We start from the raw sequence: 19,741 nt of genomic DNA, 5'->3' as shown, positions 1-19,741 counted from the left end.
CTACAGTAAACGAAAATTGAAACAGTAGAAAACGAAAACTGCAAGGTTGTAGCTGTGATTGCAATTACAATACGTCCACATGGTATTTTGAATTACTTTCACGGTATGTTCATTGTAATCTACAGTCGGCTTCTCAACATATAGAGCCATATAGTACACGATGGCAACCAATGATTTGTCAGCTCTCGATCACAACCGGATCGATAGCATCAACATCGAAAAAACAAACAACAAACTCAAAAACTAACAACAAATCAAGCGAAGCAGTGAATCGGGCAAGGATGCAAAAACAACTACTACGAAAAAATACACGAGGCACGAGGAAACAATCAGTCGCTCTTTTCAGGTGACGCTGCACTCTTGAGATTCAGCGCGATACCCTTAGTTCTCCACGTCATGTCTCGCGGAACCTGCCGTTACCTCGTCAACCAAGAGCAACCCCACATTGCTCGAGCTGGCTCACCCAGTTGTCCTTGATGATGGTCAAGGCCCGTTTCCTCATCCTCCGCAAGGACTTGGTGGATACTTCGCAAGGCGATGAAGCATTGCTAGCGCTGTTCTTCGCCTCGATGGAGGCGGCGTACTTGTCATAAACATCGTGGTGACCGGCTCCTTCCATGTGCTTTCTTCTCATGAGCACCGCAGCAAACGATTCCGAGCTGGAAGAACTGAGAAGGAGAGAGTGGGTCAGCGACACTTGTACCATCACATCATGCACAAACCTCTCACTGCGCTGCAACTTGTGGCTGCTGCTCGTGGCCTGCCATCCTCGCGACGAGAAGCTTCTCTCGGAATCGTTGGAGCTCACGCTGTGCGGGCTGAGGATGCTGTCGATGCTGTAGGGCGAGGACGGCTCACTGGCCATGTCGTCTTTCCTCGGCTTCTTTCCACTGCGGGTGTCCGACTGAGCCGAGTCAAACCAAGATCGCTTGCTCGTATGCGAAGAGCAGGACCGTGCTGACGGAGGTGCTGTGCAAGGGGCAGAATGCGCTCCATTGTGCAATTCATCCAATGACAGGGGGCTGGGTCTAGCAATTCTAGAATTCAGAAGAGAGAGAGGAGGAGATATTGCGATGGCCTGCAGAAGCTGGGTGTCTTCGCCTCTGAACAGCTTCCCCAAAATCTGAGATGAGATCGCTTCAGTCAGCATCTTTCGCTTGAGGTTCTCTTCAATGCTGTTGACCAAAGACCCGTAGAGGGAGCTCTGGCACAGAGGAAAGAGCTTGTCGGAAGAGAGATCATTCTTCCCTAGATCCGCTTGCATATCAAGATGGAAGGAGGCGGGACTGCTGAGGAAAGATGCTGAAGGGATTTAGAGGGAGACTGTGAGTACTGCAAGAAGTGGAGAGGGTCGCTGGGATCGAGGAAGAAGAGGGATGGATGGGGAGGGGGAGAGCGACGGAGAGCGGAGCGGCAGGAGACACGAACACACAGAATTTGATGCGTGAAGATAACAAGGGGGGCAAGGAAACAACAGGGGTTTTGGGAAAGCGTGAAGGCCCGGGTGGGGTGGTAGCAAGGTATGCTGGTACCCTGGGGTAGGGTCATAATTGCAGTCAAAGAGTAGGGTGGGTACAGAAAACATGAGGGTACATGGGTTGGGTAGTGATGGAAGGGTTGAAGGACTGTAAACAGACCAGTGGGTTCAAACATGGTGTTTGAACCGGGTGAAAAGAACATATCGATACTTAAATGGGGGTAGGGGTAGACAAAGAGGAAACTTTCAAGAGGGTGGGGGTAAAAAAGGGAATGGATTAGAAGGGTGGGGTGGATGTTGAAAGATGCAGGGGTACAGCTAGGGAAGGGGTCCACCAATAAAATCCGGAGACGTCCTGTCGAGATTACGATGGGTGGGGTTGTATTCTGGGTAAAGGGAGGGGTAGACAAGAGTGAAAGGGGTGGTCCGTAATCGGAAGGGGTAAACGCATTCGCCATCCCTCCACCTACCCACCCTCCTACCCCTCCCTCCCCCACCACCCTTCCCCTCCTCGGACAAACATTTTTATAATCCCCTAGGTCTTGCGGAGGAGCAGGGGTGGTATTTTAGTATGGGGATAGGGGTGTGCCGGGAACTATGGAGATGGGTGGTCGGCGAGGAGGCGTAGGTGAAAACAGCGAGAAAGTGACGCTACCAGTGGGGGTCCAACCATTGTAGTTTTTGATATAATCACCAAATTCTATATCCAGTTTTGAAATTCTCTGGTTTCTGTATTTCATAGCATGATACTGTAAATATCATGTGAGAGGTGGCAACGAAAAGACATACTTTGGGGGCCGATTCTTTTTTTCGGGGAAGTCCAGCGGTGACCAGTCTCTTCCGAGTCACTGAAAATATGTCTTTTCGAGTCCAAGAGTGAAACTCCGATCACGTCCCTCCAATGAAGACGTTACCTGCTCACGTAGGCTCCAAGGGGTTGTCCGTTCGATTCCTTCCAGAAGAGCTCAAAAGACGTATTTTCGCGCCCCTACGACCATTGGAAAAGATAAGGGAGATAAGGCGTTTCATGGAACCAACACTGAAACCATTCCATTTCGTCCTCGCAACAAATCATCTACCTTTGGTCACTTCACTCGAAATCGAATATCCTGCCTGTGATTTCATCTGTGTTGGAGAAAAATTCACATAGCTTGAAAGTTCTGTACCCCTCATCCCCAATCTGACCTATACGTTGAATGGGCACTACTTGATACCTGTACTTTCAATTGATGACGGTGAGTAAAACATTCTGTACCGGGAGATGACGATCGGTATCGATATAACCTGTAGTAAAGAGCTCAACAACCGCATGTTGGTCACGGCGCATATAAGGCCTTGAGTGATTATTTTACTTACGCACATAAATTCCGGGCTTGCCTCACGGAGATTGGTGATCGATGGTTACAAACCGTTACCTTCAACATTTCGCGGCTGGCTGGAAGCTGGCAGAAGGATATGGCTGGAAGCGAGAGGGAAGGGGAGGAGGGGGAGGGGGAGGGGGAGGGAAAGAAGGGGAAGGGTAAGGGGTTAACATCCAGGATGATATGCACAGGGTTTAGACGAGGAGGTAACGGGAAGAGGTCCAGAGGCAAAGGATGCTCTTGCCTATTGGGTAGGAAGGGGAAGAGACTCTTCGGAAAGCCCTTGTAAGCTTCATTGCTGGTGTGTTGACGGGCGAGCTCTTGATGGCAGGCCAGCGGGTCCAGCCGCCTGCTCAGATCCTTGTGGTTCCTTGTGGTGCCTTGTCTGTCGTTGGCTGGGTAAAATGGACAGCAGCAGGAAACGGAAGATTGAGACGCGTGGGGAGGTGAGTCTGTTCGGATCTGTAGTCCATGGGCTGATAGAGTTGAAATGCAGGCAGCGAGCGCTCAGATTGCGGAGGAAGAGCAGAAACGGAAGATGCAGGCGAAGCTGGGGAGAGTGCACTGCAACTACTGCAAACGAGACGTCTCGGTTGTTGCCGCATGCCTCTGTCTCCCTGGGGCGAGTTTTCACACCCGTTTGGTGGCAGGATCAGATGTACATCAAGTCGGCGGTGTCGGACGACGTGGATCTGTGCATGGAATGCTTCTCGGTCGGGGTGGAGATTAACGACGTGGAGAAGACGGACGGCAAGAACCCGCACAGGAACGATCACCCCTACCGGGTCATGGAGCGGCTGGACTTCCCGCTCATCACGGAGGACTGGACGGCGAGGGAGGAGGTGGCGTTGCTGGAAGGAATCGAGACCTACGGTGAGTTTTGAGATCTTGAGGATGGGCAAGAGAGGGACGGGAAAGTGGTACAGAGATGAAGGGGTGGGGTGGGGGCAAGGGAGGGGGATGTTGGAGGAGAAGAGAGGGAGGGAGAGGGAGAGGGGGAGTTGGTATATGCTCATGGCTGGTGTAGGTCTTGGCAACTGGGCAGAGGTTGCGCTTGTGGTGGGGACTAAGAAGAAGATTGAGTGTGAGTTCCATTACTACGCCAACTACATCAACACCGGGAGCGGCATTCCTGTCCCCGATGTGTCCCGTGCTATCAGCAAGACCAAGTGAGTCGTTGGGACAGCGCAAGGTGTGCTGTTCTTACCTTCCTGTGCCTGCAGATTCAACGCAAAGCCGTCCAAAGATGATTACAGCGAGTGCATAGAAGCAGCCGTAGCAGGTGCTGGGAAGGTGATTCAATGTTGTTGCCCCTCTTGCTCCCTCTGCTCTGTTCCTGTTTTCTCCTCTCTCCCCCTTTCCTTCTCTCCTTTCCTTCTGCATCGCCTCATCACTCCCTTCCGTCCCTCCTGCTCCTTTCCATGGCTTTTCTCCTCTTTCCTGCTCACCCTCGTCCTTCAGATCCCGGGGAAGTTCACAAAGTCGGAGTGGAAGAAGGCGATGCTTGGTGAGCCTCTTGCGCCGTGTAGGAGGGAGGAAAAAAAAAAGACGTGACAGCCGTTGTCAGAGACGAAGAACATCACGAGAGAAAGCATCCGATACTACGAGGGGAAACCTGCTGGATCGGACATAGTCGGGTGACTCCGAGGATCTAAGTTGCTCGTTGTCTGCTGAAGGTGCCGCCTTGCAGCTACATGCCGTCGAGAAACGACTTCGACGTGGAGTGGGACAATGATGCAGGTGGGAGGAGGAGGAGGAGGAGGAGCTTGTCGTATGTCTCACGATTTCTCTTTGGATGACTTCAAACCTCTGCAGAGATGCTGATCTGCGATTGTGTTTTTGATGACAAGAAGGTGCCTTCAGCCTCTCACTCGCTCCACATTGATGCTCCTGCTTCCAGGACACTGACCAAGACAGAGAAATCAAGACCAAGGTGCCGCTGATACTCTCCGAGGGAGAGACTGGAAGCCGCTGACGTCGCCGGGCCTCCTCGCCAGGTTCTGGAGATTTACAACTGGAAGCTCGAGGAGAGGGAGAGGAGGAAGAAATTCATCCTGGAAAGGTGCGAAGCATTCGGTTGCCGGAGGAGCAGAGGGATCAGAGGAAGCGATAGTAAGGGCAGGGGAGGAGGGTGGAGGAGGGAGATGGAGAAGAAGAAAGCACAGGAGGAAGGAGAGGAAGAGAGCAAAGGAGGAGGCGATGGGAGGGGGGGAAGCGGCGGGGGGGAGGGGGAGGATGCGGCTGACATCCCGGGAAAGAGGCCTACTCGACCTCAAGAAGCATCAGAGCCAAGAGAGGAGGTGAGAAAAGATGCCGTTTGCCGGGGGAGGCTGAAGATGAAAAATGTAGGAGGACGAAGGACGAAAGGGAACTGTATGCTCAAATGCGTGTGTTCGCTCGATTCTGGTCCCAGGTGTTCCCTCCCCTGCTTCCGCTCTTCCTCGCCCACTCTCTCCCGCTGCTCTCCTCCCTCCAACGTTCTTCCCCGCCAACTATCTCTCCGTCGCTCTTGTCCCTTCCTCCCTCTCCCTTCCTCCTTTCTTGATCTCCTTTCCCCTCTCTCCTTCTCCTTCCCTCCTCACTGCTCCCGCACACCTTCTGATGCCTCGCAGGAGGAGCACGAGGAGTACATGAAGGGGCTGGTCCTGGAGAAGCGAATCAGGAAGCACATCGAGCTCCTGCAGTCGTACAGGAAACTTGGCATGCGTACTGAGGAGGAGGTGAACGAGTACGAGAAGAAGAAGAAAGAGCAGGTCCAATTCCTCCTCTATCCCTTTCCTCCTCCTCCTCTAGTCTCCCTCGCTTGCTTCTCTTCCTCGCCTCATCCTCCAATTTCCCTCTCACAGCTGCAATATCTCTGATCGCGATCGTGGCAGGAGGAGAAGCAAGGGAAACGAGGAAAGGTGTCGGACACCATCTACTCCACGCACAAGACGGGCTCACAACGGAGGTGAGGGAGAGAAGGAATGGGGAGGGAATGGGGCCTAGAGGGGCAAGGGGAAGGAGCAGGAGCAGGAGGAGGAGGAGGAGGAGGCTGGAGGAGGAGGAAACAAGGACGACTTTGGGAATTGATTTGCGGCAGGTCGAGGAACGACAACGACGAGGAGAACAACGAGTCGCTCGGTGAGGAGCAGAAGAGAAGCAGGGAGTTGAAAGTGACTCCTCGACCTCCTCCAGGCCCCCTCCTGCTCGGCTCCTCTAAGGATAAGAAGCAGGTAGCTCAAGTTTTTGTCTCCACGACCGCCACCACCTTCTCCTCCACCTCTCCCTCCTTGTCCGCTCCTCCTCACACTCCCTTCTTTCCCTTCCTCCTTCCCTCCCCCTCTCCTCTGTCTGCTCTGCTTGATCTACCCGCTAACCCCCAAACGCTCCCTTCCATGGTCCTGCATCTTCTGACGGCTCTCTGATCTCTCAGCTGGGCGCGTTTGAAATCAAGCAAATGCCTGGCGCTGATTATCTCTCGCTTATCGAGAAGCAGGTCAAATCTTTAAATCCTCCTCGTTATTTTTTTCTTGCCTTCCTCCTCCTCCTCCTCCTCCTCCTCCTCCCGCTCCCCTCCCCTCCCCCATTTCTTCCGTCGGTTTGTGCCGTGGCTTTCTGTTCCATCGCTGAACAACCTCTCTCCTCTCATTTCTTTCAGCTCTGTATCAGCCTCAGAATGTCCCCCTGCGAATACCTGGGCCTCAAGGACGCCTTCACTCGAGAGGTTTGAACCTCCTCCCCTACCACCCCCTCCCCCTCCCTCTCCCTCTCCCTCTCCCTCTCCCCCTCCCTCTCCCCCTCCCTCTCTTACTCCACCAGTTTTCCCCCTCCTGCTCCCCATCGTTCTTCCCCCTCATGCCCCTTCCGACCTCTCCTTTCTCTCCTACACCCCTCCTTCTGCCTGTCTCATCTCCTGTTTCCCTTCCTGCTCCCTCCCTGTCTTTCTCGTCGCATCCTCCTCCTCCGTCACCCGCCTCTGCTTCTGTTGCTCCTCCTCACTGCCCAGCAGGGCGTTCGCAGCGGATACGTCAGGAAGGAGAAGGCGAAGCAACTGCTGGCTGCGAGATTCCCCGGCCTCGATGCCAGCAAGGGACTTAAGTAAGTGGAGGAGGAGAGAGGTGGTGCAGATGGAGGCAGAGATGGAAGGGGGGCGAGGAGGAGGAGGAGGAGGAGGAGGAGGAGGAGGAGGGAAGGTGGTGGTGGTGGTAGTGGTCCGCTAATGCGCCTTGTCAGGGTGTACGACTCGATGGTGAGCTCGGGATGGATCAGGCCAACCCCTGCGAGCTCGACGAGCCTGCACTGAAGGAGGGAGCGTGAAGTAAAAGAGGAAGAGAAGCTAGTGCTGGTGCAGGAGCATCGGGAGACCAGGACCAGGACGAGCACGAGAACGAGCACGAGCACGATTAGGAGCAGGATGATTGAAATGGGAGATGCATTGATAAAATTGAGATGATCTGGATTTGTTCTCCTTCACTTGTTGAAGATGAGGATGAAGTTGTTTGCCGGCATGCTCTCTGCCCTGACAAACTTAAGACCTGAGGGCTGAGACGTGAGCAGAAAAGAGAGAGGAAGGGTAAGGCAGAGGACAGAGGGGATGCAAGGGCAGGGGAAGGGCAGGGAAGGGGAGAAGGATGAGAGAAATCGGGAGGAGGGAGAGCGGAGCCGGGGAGGTAGAGGAGGGAGGAGGAGGAGGGAGGAGTACAAGTGTAATGATGTCACCTCTTTCCGAGCCAGCAGCCTTGAGATCGTCGATGTCCCTGTAGCCTGAAAGAAATTGAGTTGAGGAAAGGACAGCGCTGTACAGAGAGGTGAGAAGGCGAGGACAAGGAGGAGGACGAAGACGATGACGAAGACGAGGACGGGGACGGGGACGGGGACGAGGACGAGGACGAGGACGAGGACGAGGACGAGGACGAGGACGAGGACGAGGACGAGGACGAGGACGAGGACGAGGACGAGGAGATCGTGGAAAGCAGCCAGCAAGAGAAGAAGGAAAGAGAGGGAGAGGAGCCGGGGGGGCCGGGGGGGGGGGGGGGGGGTCGCAGGGAAGGAGGAGGTGGGAAGGGTGGAGAGAGCAACAGAGAACTCCTCCTCTTACCCCACTCAGAGTTCTGACTCCTTAGCTTCTTGTCGAACTCCTCGTTGCTCTCAGTCTGTTTCTCAATCAGAATCTCTCCCTTCCCTTCCTCTCTTCGCAACTCCACCTCAAAACTCAACCCCCAGACCTCCTCTACCCCTCCCTCCCATCTTCCTCTCGTCTTCCTCTCCTCTCCTCTCCGTCTTCCTCTCCTCTCCTCTCCTCTCGTCTTCCTCTCCTCTCCTCTCCTCTCCTCTCCTCTCGTCTTCCTCTCCTCTCCTCTCCTCTCCTCTCCTCTCGTCTTCCTCTCCTCTCCTCTCCTCTCCTCTCGTCTTCCTCTCCTCTCCTCATCATCCCCCTCCTCTCATGCTATCATTTTCATCATCATCATCAGCAGCAGCAGCAGCAGCAGCAGCAGCAGCAGCATCCCTTTGCAATCCTCTTGACTCTGCCCATGCCATTACCGTGCACTTGCCGTCCACCTTGAACGGCCCGTAGATCATCAGCACGCCTCCCTCTCGCAGCAGACGAGCAGCAGTAGCCAGCAGCCCCAGGGACGCAGCCCAGGGTGAGATGTGGGTGAGGTTGACGGCATAGACGAGGTCGAAGGAGGAGGAGGAGGCCCAGGACTTCTCCTCCCAGTGAGGGACAGCCGTCATATCCAGCTGCTCGATCGCAAGCACGTTGCTCACTCCCTCCTCCTTCACGTAGGCGCGGATGGAGGCAACTGCCTTGCTGTCGAGGTCAGTCGCAACGAACTTGAGGAGGGGAAGGTTCTTGGCGAAGCAAGACACGTGCTGCCCGCTGCCCTCAGCAACTGCCAGCACCTTGCCTTCCCCCTGGGGGACCAGAGTCTTCATGACGTCCAGGATGGGGGATACGTTCCTAGATGCCGGAGCAGAGAAGAGTTTGTCGCCATCAGGAGGAGGGTTGGATGGCGAGGAGGAGGAGGCGTCGAGGATGGGGCCGTTCATGAAGACTCTTGTGCGGAAGTTAGCGTTGGTTCCTGCTCTGCCGCGTCCTTGAAGAGAAGAATCAGAGAAGAGAGGAGAGCGGCGGTTCAAAGGAGAGAAACGTTGATGGAGACAAGATACACATGCATGCCGGGCATGTGGCATAGAAACCCGCAATGCCGAGATGGAGGGTACGAAGAGCATCGAAGACGAGGGAGGGGAGAGTGGGAGAGGGGATGGCAAGGGAGGGTTGGCACGGAGGATGTAGGGAGAGGAGGAGAGGACGATGTTACTAGTGGTGAGGAGGAGGGAGGAGGAGGAGCAGGTGAACGTGAGGAGGAGGAGGAGGAGGAGAGGAATGCAGCAGCCCGCCATGCGGAAGCCGCAGCCTTCTATGCTGCAGTGTATCCTTCAGGATACAGGGGGGAGTGATGATGGCAACCACCGGGTCCGAGATCCGGGCCCGCTGAGTGACTCCGATATTAGCATGCGGCTTTCAAGCTTGACTAGCCGCAGCGGGAGGACAAAGAAGAGGGAAGAGCAGAGCAGAGCAGAGCAGAGCAGAGCAGAGCAGAGCAGAGCAGAGCAGACTCTGAGCAGAGCAGGGCACCGTCTGAGCAGGGCAGAGCACTGCGGCAGAGCAGGGCAGGGCAGAGCAGAGCAGAGCAGAGCAGGGCAGAGCAGAGCAGAGCAGGGCAGGGCAGGGCAGGGCAGAGCACTGAGCGGCAGGGCAGGGCAGGGCAGGGCAGGGCAGGGCACCTACAGCAGGGCAGGGCAGAGCAGAGCAGAGCAGAGCAGAGCATCTACTAGTAAGAGCGCGTAGCGGGATGGCCCGGGGTGATCGGACAGCGGCAGTTGACAGTGGGATGGGGTCAGGAGACTCTCAGTCTTGGACTCAGTTGAGGGACTAGACTAGCCCAAGGTAGTGTGTAGACGTGGCGAGTCGAGACGAGAGAACAGCAGAGGGAAGAGGGAGAGGAGGTGATGCTACAGGGACAGGTGGCCTGGTGAAGGCTGAGTGGAGAGGAGTAACTACACTGATTAAGTTGAAGATGACTGGAAGCTAACTGCTCTGCAGCCTAGAACTGACAGCAAGACCTGGTGAAAAACAAGGTCGAGACAGCATCTCAAACTTCAAGGTAAGCGGACAGCCAGTGGCTGCGGATTGAGAGGAAGGAGGAGAAACCTGCTCAAAACTCGCTTGCGACGAGCTGCAAGGGTGGGAGAGAGCGAGAGAAGAGGATAGAGGAGTGAAGATGATCGGAGTAGAGACAAGAGCCCTTGGCGGCGCTACTGGGCCTGAGGGGATGCCCACCATGCACATGGCAACGCTGCGGATACAGCGATCTCAGGAGATTCTCGATCAACTTGACAGCTGGGAATTTTTGCTGGAAGACGCGATAGAGCAGATGTACCTTGACGATGCTCGACTGGAAGTGGCGCAGGAGCAGCGGGAGGAGGAAGGAAGGCAAACCGAGCATCGAGAAAGGAAGGAGAGGGAGTCGGAAACCTCGAGACTGCTTGCAGAGATCGAGATCGAGCAAATTATGCTGTCGGACATGGAGCTGCCAGACAAGCTTTTCCGTTGCGACGAGATCCTGTTTGCTCTGCCGGAAGAGAACAGCGTGCGGCACAGGAACTTCATGAGGCAGATCAGAGACAAGGTCACGGCGTTTGCCAAGGGCAGGTACACTGCCATGCCGACCGGAAGAGGAGCACCAGGAGCGCAAGAGACTTCCACGGAGCTGGCAGAGGAGGAGGACTCCAAGCTCGACAGCAAGGAGGACGAGGTGACCATCTTTCGAAGCGCAACGCAGACCATGAGAGAGAGTCTGCGGGAGCACCACGCTTCCACCTACCTGACTGATCCCTCAACCACTACCAAGTGCGCGGACTGCATCATCGTCGGCCTCGACTTGGAGCCCTGCCTTGGCATGCGGGTGAAACCGCTCAAGGCGGACCAGAACAACCCCAGCAGCCGAGCTGGGATGATCGTTAGCGTCTCCTCGGACAAGGACGCCGTCTTCGTGCTCTGGGAGCATCGGCCTGAACCCTGCGGCTGGTACAAGTGCGGGCACTTGCGAGAGTACTCCCTGCGATCCCTCTTGGAGACCGAAGCCACTCACTTCCAGGTCAGTGTGCAGTCAACTTGTTCTCTTGTGCGGCATGGCAGCGATCGGATAATGACTTTGTCTGTTCTTCTTTCTTGCCAATCACCCTGCTCTCCTACCCGACAGCTCATCAACCCGACCAAGACGGGAGGAAACAGCAAAGAAGAGATCGAGGAAAGGTAGTGAGGACTGACCGTGATCGAGACGGTACTGAGACGAGTCGGCGCTTCTGACTGATTACCACAGGTGGAGCTTTTACTCGGCAGACAACCAGGTCACCACCAACTTGCTCGACCATCTCACCAGTTGGATCTGATCGCCGGCCCACGGCCGACCGTCGGTCTGCCATGCCCGGCCGCCGGGAGGCTCCGTTCCCCGGAGTACGGCGCCGCGCGCGGCGCGGCGGGCCGCCCGGCATCCGATCGGAACCGTGTCGGGCCGGCGCCGGCGCGGCCCCGGGCCCGCCGGGCCCCCGCGAGTAAACTCAGTGTCAGCCTTGAAACTTACTACGGTTTTGTCGGAAGGTTTCCGACCGGCGGCCGGCCCACCCGACTCGGCGCCGCGACCGGACCGCGGCGTCAAGGGCCGTGAAATCAACCGTGGCACCGGTGACTCGGCCCGGGTTCGGTACTGAGCCTAGCCGCTGAGCTGCCAGGCTGCCAGGGCCACCCGGCCCGGTCCGTGGCACACTGAGCCGACTGAGTCACAGACTCCCGTCAGACACATGACTCAGGCCGTCGGACCGGGCCGCGGCCGTGAGCCGCTGAGCGGCTCCGCCCGCCGCACGCCCGGGACCCGGGCCGCTGAGGCTGCCAGTCGCGGCGCCCGGCCCGGCCGGCGACTCTGAGTCCCGGGTAATCATGAGACCGTCACTGTGTCACGAAATAAGTTCATGCCAAGCTGAATCCTTGGCACTTAAAGAAGACCAGGGAGAAGGAGGGGTAGTAAGAGGATGCTCGTGGGGAAACACGGGTGCGTACTCCAGTAATTCAGATGGTGGGGGTGGTACCTAGAAGAGGGTTGCATCTCTAGACTCAGGGAGATAGGGGTAGGTGAGGGAACTGGGTGGGTTGTGGAGTGAAATGGGGGTAGGTAGTCATGGTAAAGTAAAATAGTATTAGGGTAGGGTCCACACAAATGGAGGGGGTAGTATTTGTATCAACGAGAGGGAACTTGGGGGGTGGGGTCGTGGTTGAGTGTGTAGAGGAAAGTGCAAAGGACTTAGGGGTGGTGGGTACTCCAGGAACTCGACATCTTAATGGTGGTAGGTACTACCCATGGGTATACGGAATAAAGGGGGGTGGTCCATGGTGAAATGAAGAAAACTTCAGGTTGGGGTGGGGTACTACCTTTATACGATAGAAAGGAAAGAGGGGTGGAGGTGGCGAATGTAATAGTTGCTCGGTAGAATCATGGGGTGATTGGAGATAAAAGTACCGGTATAAAATATGGGGGGCTGAAATGAGGGTAGGGTGGTCACAAACGAGTCAGACTCAAGGGCCCGAATTAGTCAACTAGGATTTTCTGACACCCACCCCCTGTCATTCACCCCCGCCTCGGGTCTGTCATTGAGGGGTGCTTGGATGGTTGAAACCGGTGGGTGGGGTGCCATTGTACTCGTGGGGTAGGGGGCGGTGTGGAGGGTACTACAAGGACCCCCGCATACCCTGTGATAGTTTAGTTAAATTAAGTTTCATTCATCAAAGTTTACTTATCTTTTTCTATCAAATGCTGTAAAATCAAGTCTGCCTCAGCATTTTAATAGGATAGTTGACTAATAATAGAACTGAGAGGTGGTATAGATAGGAGTCTAAAATATTTCATATGATGAGGGTGAAATATTGCGATAATATTTGCAATTGTTTTGAAAATAAGCCGATATTTTCGAAACTGATTCTAATATCTAGAGCCCCTACCGGAAAGCATTTAACAGGAGGTCAGGCTTTCTGTCACCCACCCCCTGAGATTCCCGCAGCCTCCTCCTCCTCCTCTACCCCCCTCCTCCTCTTGCGCTCCCCCCCCCTGCTTCCCGCTGCTCCTTCCACCTAACCTCTCTCCTTCGTTCCTCTCTGCACTCTACTGACTCACTGCTCCTGAGTTGGCTCCGATCTCTCCCTGCTCCCACCCGCTCTCTCCTCCTCAGGCTCTTTCCGTCCTCCCTGAGTTCCAGGACCCACACGTGGCCTCGTGTGACAGGACTGTGGCTCGAGCTTGAGGAGGATAGGTGCTGTTCCTTTACCCAGTTACCTCGAGAGAACAGCAAAGACAGAGCACAGGAAGCGGGAGTCAGCGGCAGGAAGAGAAGAGCAGCTGCTCGTTGAACAGGGGAGGGAGGCCGACCCGGGGCCACGTTGATTGCAGCGGCAAGCATGTGCTCCACTGACAGGACTAGCGTGCAGAGGAGGAACGTGAAGGGGGAGAAGGAACTGATTCGCGAGGGAAAGAATGCTGACGCTTGCCAGAGGAGGAGCCGTGCAGAGGGCAAGAGAGTTTCGTCGGAGACGCTTCAGTTCGCAGCCATCATCTCCCTCATGGCCCTCATCTCCTACTTCACCATGCCCGCCACGCTCACTGCGCGAGTCCCAACGGTCGGGCATGTCTGGTACTATGGCTGGCTGGCCGCCTTGTCCACCGGGCTGGGAGCGCTGCCCCTGCTCTTCTTCAGCAAGCCCTCGGACTTCTGGCTCGGAGCCTCCAACGCGATCGCTGCTGGCATGATGCTCTCAGCGAGCTACAGCCTGGTGACGGAGGGAGTGGCGCTGGACCCTGACGGCGCCTCCCTGCTCGGCTACGAGATCTCGCACGTGACGCGGGTGATCGTTGGCGTCATCCTGGGCATGGTGTTTGTGCGCTACACCAAGAGCTACGTTGAGGGGTACGAGGACCTGAGGCTCGGGGACATCACGGGGCTGGAGGCCGCCAAGATCTGCTTGATCGTGTCCGTCATGACCCTCCACTCCTTCGCTGAGGGGTTGGGCATCGGCGTCTCCTTCTGCGGCAAGGGCGGAGCGCACCTGGGCGCCTTCATCTCTGCCAGTCTCGCCGTTCACAACGTCCCCGAGGGCCTTGCGGTAGCGCTCGTGCTCGTTCCCCGCGGCGTACCCAAGTTCCAGACGTTCGCCATGGCGATCTGCTCCAGCCTGCCGCAGCCTCTCATCGCCGTCCCCGTCTACCTTTTCGTGGAGCAGTTCATCGTGTGGGAGCCCGTTGGGCTGGGCTTTGCGGCGGGCGCCATGTTCTGGGTAGCGTGCTTCGAGTTGATCTCCGATGCCATTAAGGAGATGTCGATCCCGATGTAAGTTGACGTGAGGAGGGAGGGAGGGAGGGAGGGAGAGGAAGGGCGGGGGGGGGGGAGGAGTAGACATGCTCGGCAATCGTGTTTCTAACTGAGGTTGCTCAGGTGCTCCTTCTCTCTCTCATGCTCCTTCGCGGGGATGATGGCGATCTCAGCATGGATTGACGTCGTCACGGCTCACCCGGAGAGCTAAGGACTGAGACGTTGAGCTCAGTTTGCTGTTTATTCGTTTTATCTTTGTAGCTTCATTGGACATCTTATGCTATGAAACATTTTTATTATATGACCCGAGAAACGTCACACCCCGGCTCCCCGCCTCCTCTACCTCCTTCCCTACCCTTCTCTCCTCTCTTCTTGCCTCTCCTTTCGTTCCGTTTCCACCCTGCCCTCGCGCCTACCCTATCTCTTTGTATCGTCCACTCCTCTTGCTTTCATGATAACCTTCTTGCATCTGTTTTCTGCAAAACATCTCTCGGTGATTTCTTCTGTCAAACATTCTCTGCTCTCTTTCTCCAACCTCGTTGGTTCACCTCCGGATTTTCTCTTTCTTTGAGACTGCGGGCGCTCGAGGACTAGAAGAGCGTTCGAGGTAGACAGGCTGAATGGCAAATGCGCTTTCACGTTTTTGCAAGATCATCGCATCTCGGGTTACATGATTGTGCGCTAGCTTCTGCTATTCGCATTGTTGTCGTCATGTGGCCGAGGCAAGACAAAGCTATTGGAAGATGATAAGGATGGGGAGCGTGAACGGGGAAGAAACAATGCAGGTGTAGTTGCACAAAGAGAAGAAACGAGACAAGTGAACAAAAAGGGCAGGAGAGAAGATAAGACACAATCTGATCTTGCTTTGCTCCCTTTCACATTCTTCACTGCTTGCAGTGTTAAAATCTCTACAGCACCCGCACACTTGAGATCGTGTCGGCAAACAACCAGAAGTACAGCAAGGCCATCAGCGATGTCAGCCCAGACCCCAGCAGCAGCCACACCACCCGCTGCGCGCACGAGATCCTGTTTTCCTCTTCTCCTCCTCCTCCCTTCCTGGCATCCAAAGACGCCCTGATAGCCGCGCCTTCACTCCTTCCCTCATTCCTCCTCTTGTCTTCCGTGGTTCGCAACCTTGCTTCCTTGGTCTGCGTCCGGATTCGATTACCTCGCACGACGCCCTTGTCCTCGAGCTGCGCTGTCGTGATAAGGCTCCTCATCAGCAACTTCACCCGCAGCTCCCTGCTCAGCGACCGGACATGTCTTGACCCTTCTTCCGCCCCCTCCTCCTCTAACCGCCTCGCCGACTCTCCGGCCCCAGCCCCATCCTCCTGTAGATCTGTGTCATCATCAACCTCCTGATCTCCTGCAGGAGCTCTGTCTTCGCCTCCCGCATTCTCTTCCTCCTCGTCGTGTCCTGCAAACTGCTCCTTCTCGTCCTTGTCTTGCCCCCAGCAAGAAAACGGCGTGAAACTCCTGTCATTCTTTGTTTTCCCCTCCTCCTCCTCCTCCTCCTCCTCCCTCTGAGCACTTCTTGCAGTCATCTTCGACTCTCTGACCCCCTCTGGCCCTTCTCTACTCCGTATCGCCTCGGCGAATGCAGCAAGTCTCGCCTGGAATGACTTGATGTCCTCGGTTGAGATGGTCCCGCGCCCTCTCCGTGAAAGGTCCACCTGTTCCTCCTCCGCCTGCTCCTCCTTCAGCTCCTCCTCAGGCTCCAGAGGCTCATCGATCATCGGTCCCTCCGTCTGGAAGAAGGAAGGAAGCTCTGCGGTCGTGAACCTCCCATCGAGATCTCGTCGCCCATCTTTCTCCTCCTGCCCTGCTTGCTCTGCATCTCGATGCTGCTCCTGGAAGCTTGAGTGGAGGTAAGGACTCCAGATCGATCCGCTGCTAATCAACGGGCTCCTCGCCTCCCACTCAGAGACACCCGACGCTCGCTCTAGCAGGAACAACCTGTCTCCCACCCCTGGCCAAGTCAAGTCCGCCGATAACCCACTCTCCTCCCCCTTGAAGGAGCTATCCTCCACAGACATGCCGTAAGGACTCCACGCTGAGTTTCTCACTCCATCCTGCTTCGTCTCGATCAACGTTGTGCCATTCCTGCCTTGAGTCCTGAGGCTCTGACCAGCACACCCGTTGCTGCTTACTGCATTCCGAATGATCAAGTAGTTGAGCTTGTGGAGGGGGTCGAGGCCGGCAGCAGACACGAGCAAGGAGCGAGTGTTCTTGATGAAGTTGGAGTTTCCTCCCTTGAGGTTCCAGATCCCGATCGAGTTGCGCTGCGGGCGGATGCTGAGCTCAATCCCACAGATGTGCGTCAGGTTCTTGTGCTTTGCCTCCAGCAGCGCACTCCAGATCAGCCACAGGCGGTGAAGCGTGTCCTTTTGGTCTGTCAACAGGACCCACTTGCCATGAGCCTGGCAGGAGGAAGGGCGTCAGACACGCTGGCGGCAGCACCAGAGCTGCTGATACCTCCGAGTCATCCCACGTCGGTTTGATGCCCTTGTGGAAGAAACGGATACTGCAGCCATGCTGCAGGGGGATCTTCCCACCCTCCAGAGCACTCCAGAACTCCAGGACGTCGTCCCACCTACTCGCATGTTAGCAGCAGCCGCCATGGTGACGGAGGGGAGAAGACTTACGATGTGATAGGGTGCTGCTCCGAGTGCTCGAGGTCGAAGTCCTGGGAGGTCAGAACCTTGGACTTGGCGGTGTCGATCCAGACTGTCCATTCCCTCTCCAACTTCTGATGGGGTTGAAAGTATGATGATGATGAGGAGGAGGAGGAGGAGGAGGAGAAGGGTCTTGAGGAGGAGAAGGGTCTTGAGCTTGCTCTCACTGCGTCGCTGCTGGTAGCACTGGGCCTAGGGTATCGATATCTGTTACATGGCTGAGCAGGAGGCTTCGGAGTGAAGGGCGCCTCTCCTAGCAGCCCGTCCCCTCTCACATGCCACGATGCAAAATCTTCCTGAGGCGTTCGAGAGCTGCGGGACCAATGCTTCTCGTCACCCGTGGACCATGTGTGGGAGTGCGGCATGCTGCTAGTATGGTAGTTCGCCTTCAGCTTACAAAGAGCATTGCTTCACCTGCTGCAAGCAATCAGTGTTTCAGCGGGATGGAATCGTCTGCAAGATGTATGCGGGAAGATATGCTGCTGACACGCGCGACCTTAACATGCAAAGCTGCGATTGTTGCTCTCTAGCTCTTTCGAGAAAAATCTCTTTCCCTGAACCTAGATAAATCTATTGTTTGAGTGCAGCAATCCACAATCTAAGATGAGTTTCACCGTCTCCATAACTACATCCTCATCAAAACCATCTAACCCAGCATGTCGCAGCCCTCCTTATCACATCGCGGCCTCGCCTGAACCACCCAGCATGTTCGCAGGATAAGCGTTTCAGTTGTTGGGAAATTAGGGGGTAGGGGGTACAGTATGGGCTGCCATCAAGAGGGTAACATTGAATTTTCAATAGCGAGGGTGGGTGGGTACTTACGTATGACCGGTATATTTGAAAGAAAATTGAAGGTGAAAGGGTGGTGCTCATTTGCTCGAGTTTCTCAATTACACAGGGTGGGTAGTAGAAGGTAGGGGTAGGGATTCACAACGTAGGGTGGGCATCGGGTGACAGGGAATGCTACAAAATTTACTAGGGGAAAGTTGAGTCGGGGGGAAAGTAGGGGTAGGGGAGGTAGGGGTGGGGGACGTAGGGGTACGAGAGGTAGGGGTGGGGTCACTCGCCCTCAAAGTCAAGGGTAAATCGGGGGTAGGGTACTGAAAAGTAATGGAGCCATGACCCCTGTGGGGGTGTAATGAGTGGGTGGTCATTTGAAGGGGCGCCTAACACTGAGTACCCCAACCCCTAGCTGTCATTGGGATACCCTACCCCTACCCTTCTCTATCGGCAGAACTACCGTACGTCTCACCCATCATATGACCCCTGGTTTGAACCCCCTCTGACTCCACCCCCTTTGCAGACCACCTACAAGCTTTAATATAGGTAACAACAAGGGGGGGCGGTGAGGGGCTGGTCACCGGGTGGGCGGACCGTGACTCCCGGAGTCCCGGCACAAGCGGCCCGGCGGCCCCCCGGGCCGGGCCCGGCTCCCCGCGCGGCCAGTCACCGTGACGGCGTCTGAGTCTTCATCATCGCCGCGGCGAGTCGTGGCACGGCGGCTGGTACGGCCCGTGTGGGCGGCCGGGCCTCAGCCTCGGGCGGCCGGGCCCGGCTCACTGCGGCCTCCGACCGCAGAGTGGCCCATCATCATGGTGATTCGGCGGGCCGATACTCACGGTGGGGCCCGACCGTACGCTCGGACCGTCGGACCGTGACCGCCGGTCCGCGGCGCGGGGCACTCACTGGCCGGTGGCAGGCGGGGGGGCTCGCCGGATTCGGTTGAACTTAGGAGTCCGACCGTCAGTCACTACGGTAAGGCCGACGGTGCGGCCGCGCCCCCGGGCGGGCCGGGCGTCACAGGGCCTCTGACTGCCGCACGGTGAGCCGGTGCCCTGGCACCGTGGCGACGCGGGGCGGCCGCGGCGGCCAGCCTGACTGGCCCAGTGGGCGGGGCCCCCGGCCGGGCGCGGCCCCGGCGACCTGGCCACAGCCACCGAGGCTCAGCCGGGCCGCGCTGAGCCGCGCCGGGGGCGCGGCGGGACCGTCACGGTACGGTATGACTCGACCGTCGGCGGACGGTCGGACCGTGCCGCATGATCCCGGCCGCCCGTAGTCTCGGCGGCGGCCCCCCGCCCCCGCCGTCACGGTACTCAGCCTCGGACCGTCGTGCGGCCGAGTGCGCGGCCGCGGCTGAGCCCGTGTGCTGGCCGGGCCGGGCAAGTTAACTAGTAACTAGTAACACGGTTCAAGTTGGCTGTTCAAGTTTACTCAAAGTTAGAAACTGGCAGTACGTAGACAATCAGGAGCCTGGTAGTGGAGGCTTGAGTGGGGGGCCGCGCCGCCGTGACGCCGGGTCACCTCTCGGCCCTGGCATCAGTCACCCGCCATGACTCAGTGACTCAGTGCCGGGCCCCGGCGCCGATCCGAGCCCGGAGGCTCAGCAGAGTCGGAGCCACGGTCAGCCCGGGGGCTGCACGGCTGAGCCCGGCGGTACGGGGGCCCGGCCGAGGGCCGCCCGGCTCAGTGGCCTGTGAGGCGGCTCAGCGGCTGGCGACCGTCCGATCACTGAAGGCCCAAACTTTTACTTGAACATCAATTTCTCCGTATGCTACGACAGTGATCAATCCTTGAGCCGCTTCTTGCGATCTATGACGGAGAGGAACCAAAAACACTCAAGTGAGCAGAAAGAAAACCGTCGGAGGGCGAGAGAGGAAGGTGAGTATGACATAGGACGGCGGCACTGGCTGAACTCTAGCAGCACGGAAGAGACAGTGGGAGGACAGGGGCGAGGAAGAGAGGAAGAGAACGAGGATGTAGTCCCAGGCAGAGAAGGAGCAAGAAGGGAGACAAGCAGTCACCTTATCCCATGTTTGTCCAGCAAGACG

At 56.7% G+C, this 19,741-nt stretch overlaps 6 protein-coding genes across 6 annotated transcripts; 3 read left to right on the top strand and 3 right to left on the bottom strand.

The window, feature by feature from the left end:
• Nucleotides 1-329: 329 nt before the first annotated feature.
• On the bottom strand, nucleotides 330-1,264 carry GUITHDRAFT_119236 (hypothetical protein; the record flags this gene model as incomplete). The annotated part of the gene is made up of 2 exons (XM_005821510.1): nucleotides 330-410; nucleotides 464-1,264. The coding sequence occupies 2 exons, from the start codon at nucleotides 1,262-1,264 to the stop codon at nucleotides 330-332; spliced, it is 882 nt and encodes a 293-aa protein (XP_005821567.1).
• A 1,978-nt stretch (nucleotides 1,265-3,242) lies between these two features.
• GUITHDRAFT_147108 (hypothetical protein) lies at nucleotides 3,243-6,922 on the top strand (the record flags this gene model as incomplete). The annotated part of the gene is made up of 20 exons (XM_005821509.1): nucleotides 3,243-3,284; nucleotides 3,335-3,430; nucleotides 3,489-3,711; nucleotides 3,866-4,007; nucleotides 4,062-4,131; nucleotides 4,300-4,345; nucleotides 4,406-4,475; nucleotides 4,529-4,578; nucleotides 4,654-4,691; nucleotides 4,739-4,771; nucleotides 4,836-4,900; nucleotides 5,097-5,138; nucleotides 5,188-5,251; nucleotides 5,451-5,591; nucleotides 5,715-5,788; nucleotides 5,921-5,961; nucleotides 6,016-6,053; nucleotides 6,254-6,316; nucleotides 6,479-6,544; nucleotides 6,830-6,922. 20 exons carry the CDS (start codon nucleotides 3,243-3,245, stop codon nucleotides 6,920-6,922), a joined length of 1,497 nt encoding a protein of 498 aa, XP_005821566.1.
• A 368-nt stretch (nucleotides 6,923-7,290) lies between these two features.
• Nucleotides 7,291-8,871, bottom strand: GUITHDRAFT_119234 (hypothetical protein; the record flags this gene model as incomplete). The annotated part of the gene is made up of 4 exons (XM_005821508.1): nucleotides 7,291-7,355; nucleotides 7,540-7,584; nucleotides 7,919-7,973; nucleotides 8,362-8,871. The coding sequence occupies 4 exons, from the start codon at nucleotides 8,869-8,871 to the stop codon at nucleotides 7,291-7,293; spliced, it is 675 nt and encodes a 224-aa protein (XP_005821565.1).
• Nucleotides 8,872-10,106: 1,235 nt separating this feature from the next.
• Nucleotides 10,107-11,277, top strand: GUITHDRAFT_147106 (hypothetical protein; the record flags this gene model as incomplete). Its single annotated transcript, XM_005821507.1, has 3 exons — nucleotides 10,107-10,982; nucleotides 11,088-11,140; nucleotides 11,208-11,277. 3 exons carry the CDS (start codon nucleotides 10,107-10,109, stop codon nucleotides 11,275-11,277), a joined length of 999 nt encoding a protein of 332 aa, XP_005821564.1.
• Nucleotides 11,278-12,982: 1,705 nt separating this feature from the next.
• Nucleotides 12,983-14,541, top strand: GUITHDRAFT_98030 (hypothetical protein). The gene is made up of 2 exons (XM_005821506.1): nucleotides 12,983-14,256; nucleotides 14,362-14,541. Exons 1-2 carry the CDS (start codon nucleotides 13,331-13,333, stop codon nucleotides 14,447-14,449), a joined length of 1,014 nt encoding a protein of 337 aa, XP_005821563.1. The 5' UTR covers nucleotides 12,983-13,330; the 3' UTR covers nucleotides 14,450-14,541.
• Nucleotides 14,542-15,097: 556 nt separating this feature from the next.
• Nucleotides 15,098-17,329, bottom strand: GUITHDRAFT_155696 (hypothetical protein). The gene is made up of 3 exons (XM_005821505.1): nucleotides 16,884-17,329; nucleotides 16,487-16,831; nucleotides 15,098-15,932 (listed from the first exon to the last, which is right to left on the bottom strand). The coding sequence occupies exons 1-2, from the start codon at nucleotides 17,276-17,278 to the stop codon at nucleotides 16,540-16,542; spliced, it is 687 nt and encodes a 228-aa protein (XP_005821562.1). The 5' UTR covers nucleotides 17,279-17,329; the 3' UTR covers nucleotides 15,098-15,932; nucleotides 16,487-16,539.
• Between the last annotated feature and the right edge of the window lie 2,412 nt (nucleotides 17,330-19,741).

This window comes from Guillardia theta, assembly GCF_000315625.1.
Source record: "Guillardia theta CCMP2712 unplaced genomic scaffold GUITHscaffold_142, whole genome shotgun sequence".
NCBI lineage: Eukaryota > Cryptophyceae > Pyrenomonadales > Geminigeraceae > Guillardia > Guillardia theta.
The sequence above is the reverse complement of the archived record's forward strand: the minus strand, read 5'-3'. Positions and strand labels throughout refer to the sequence as shown.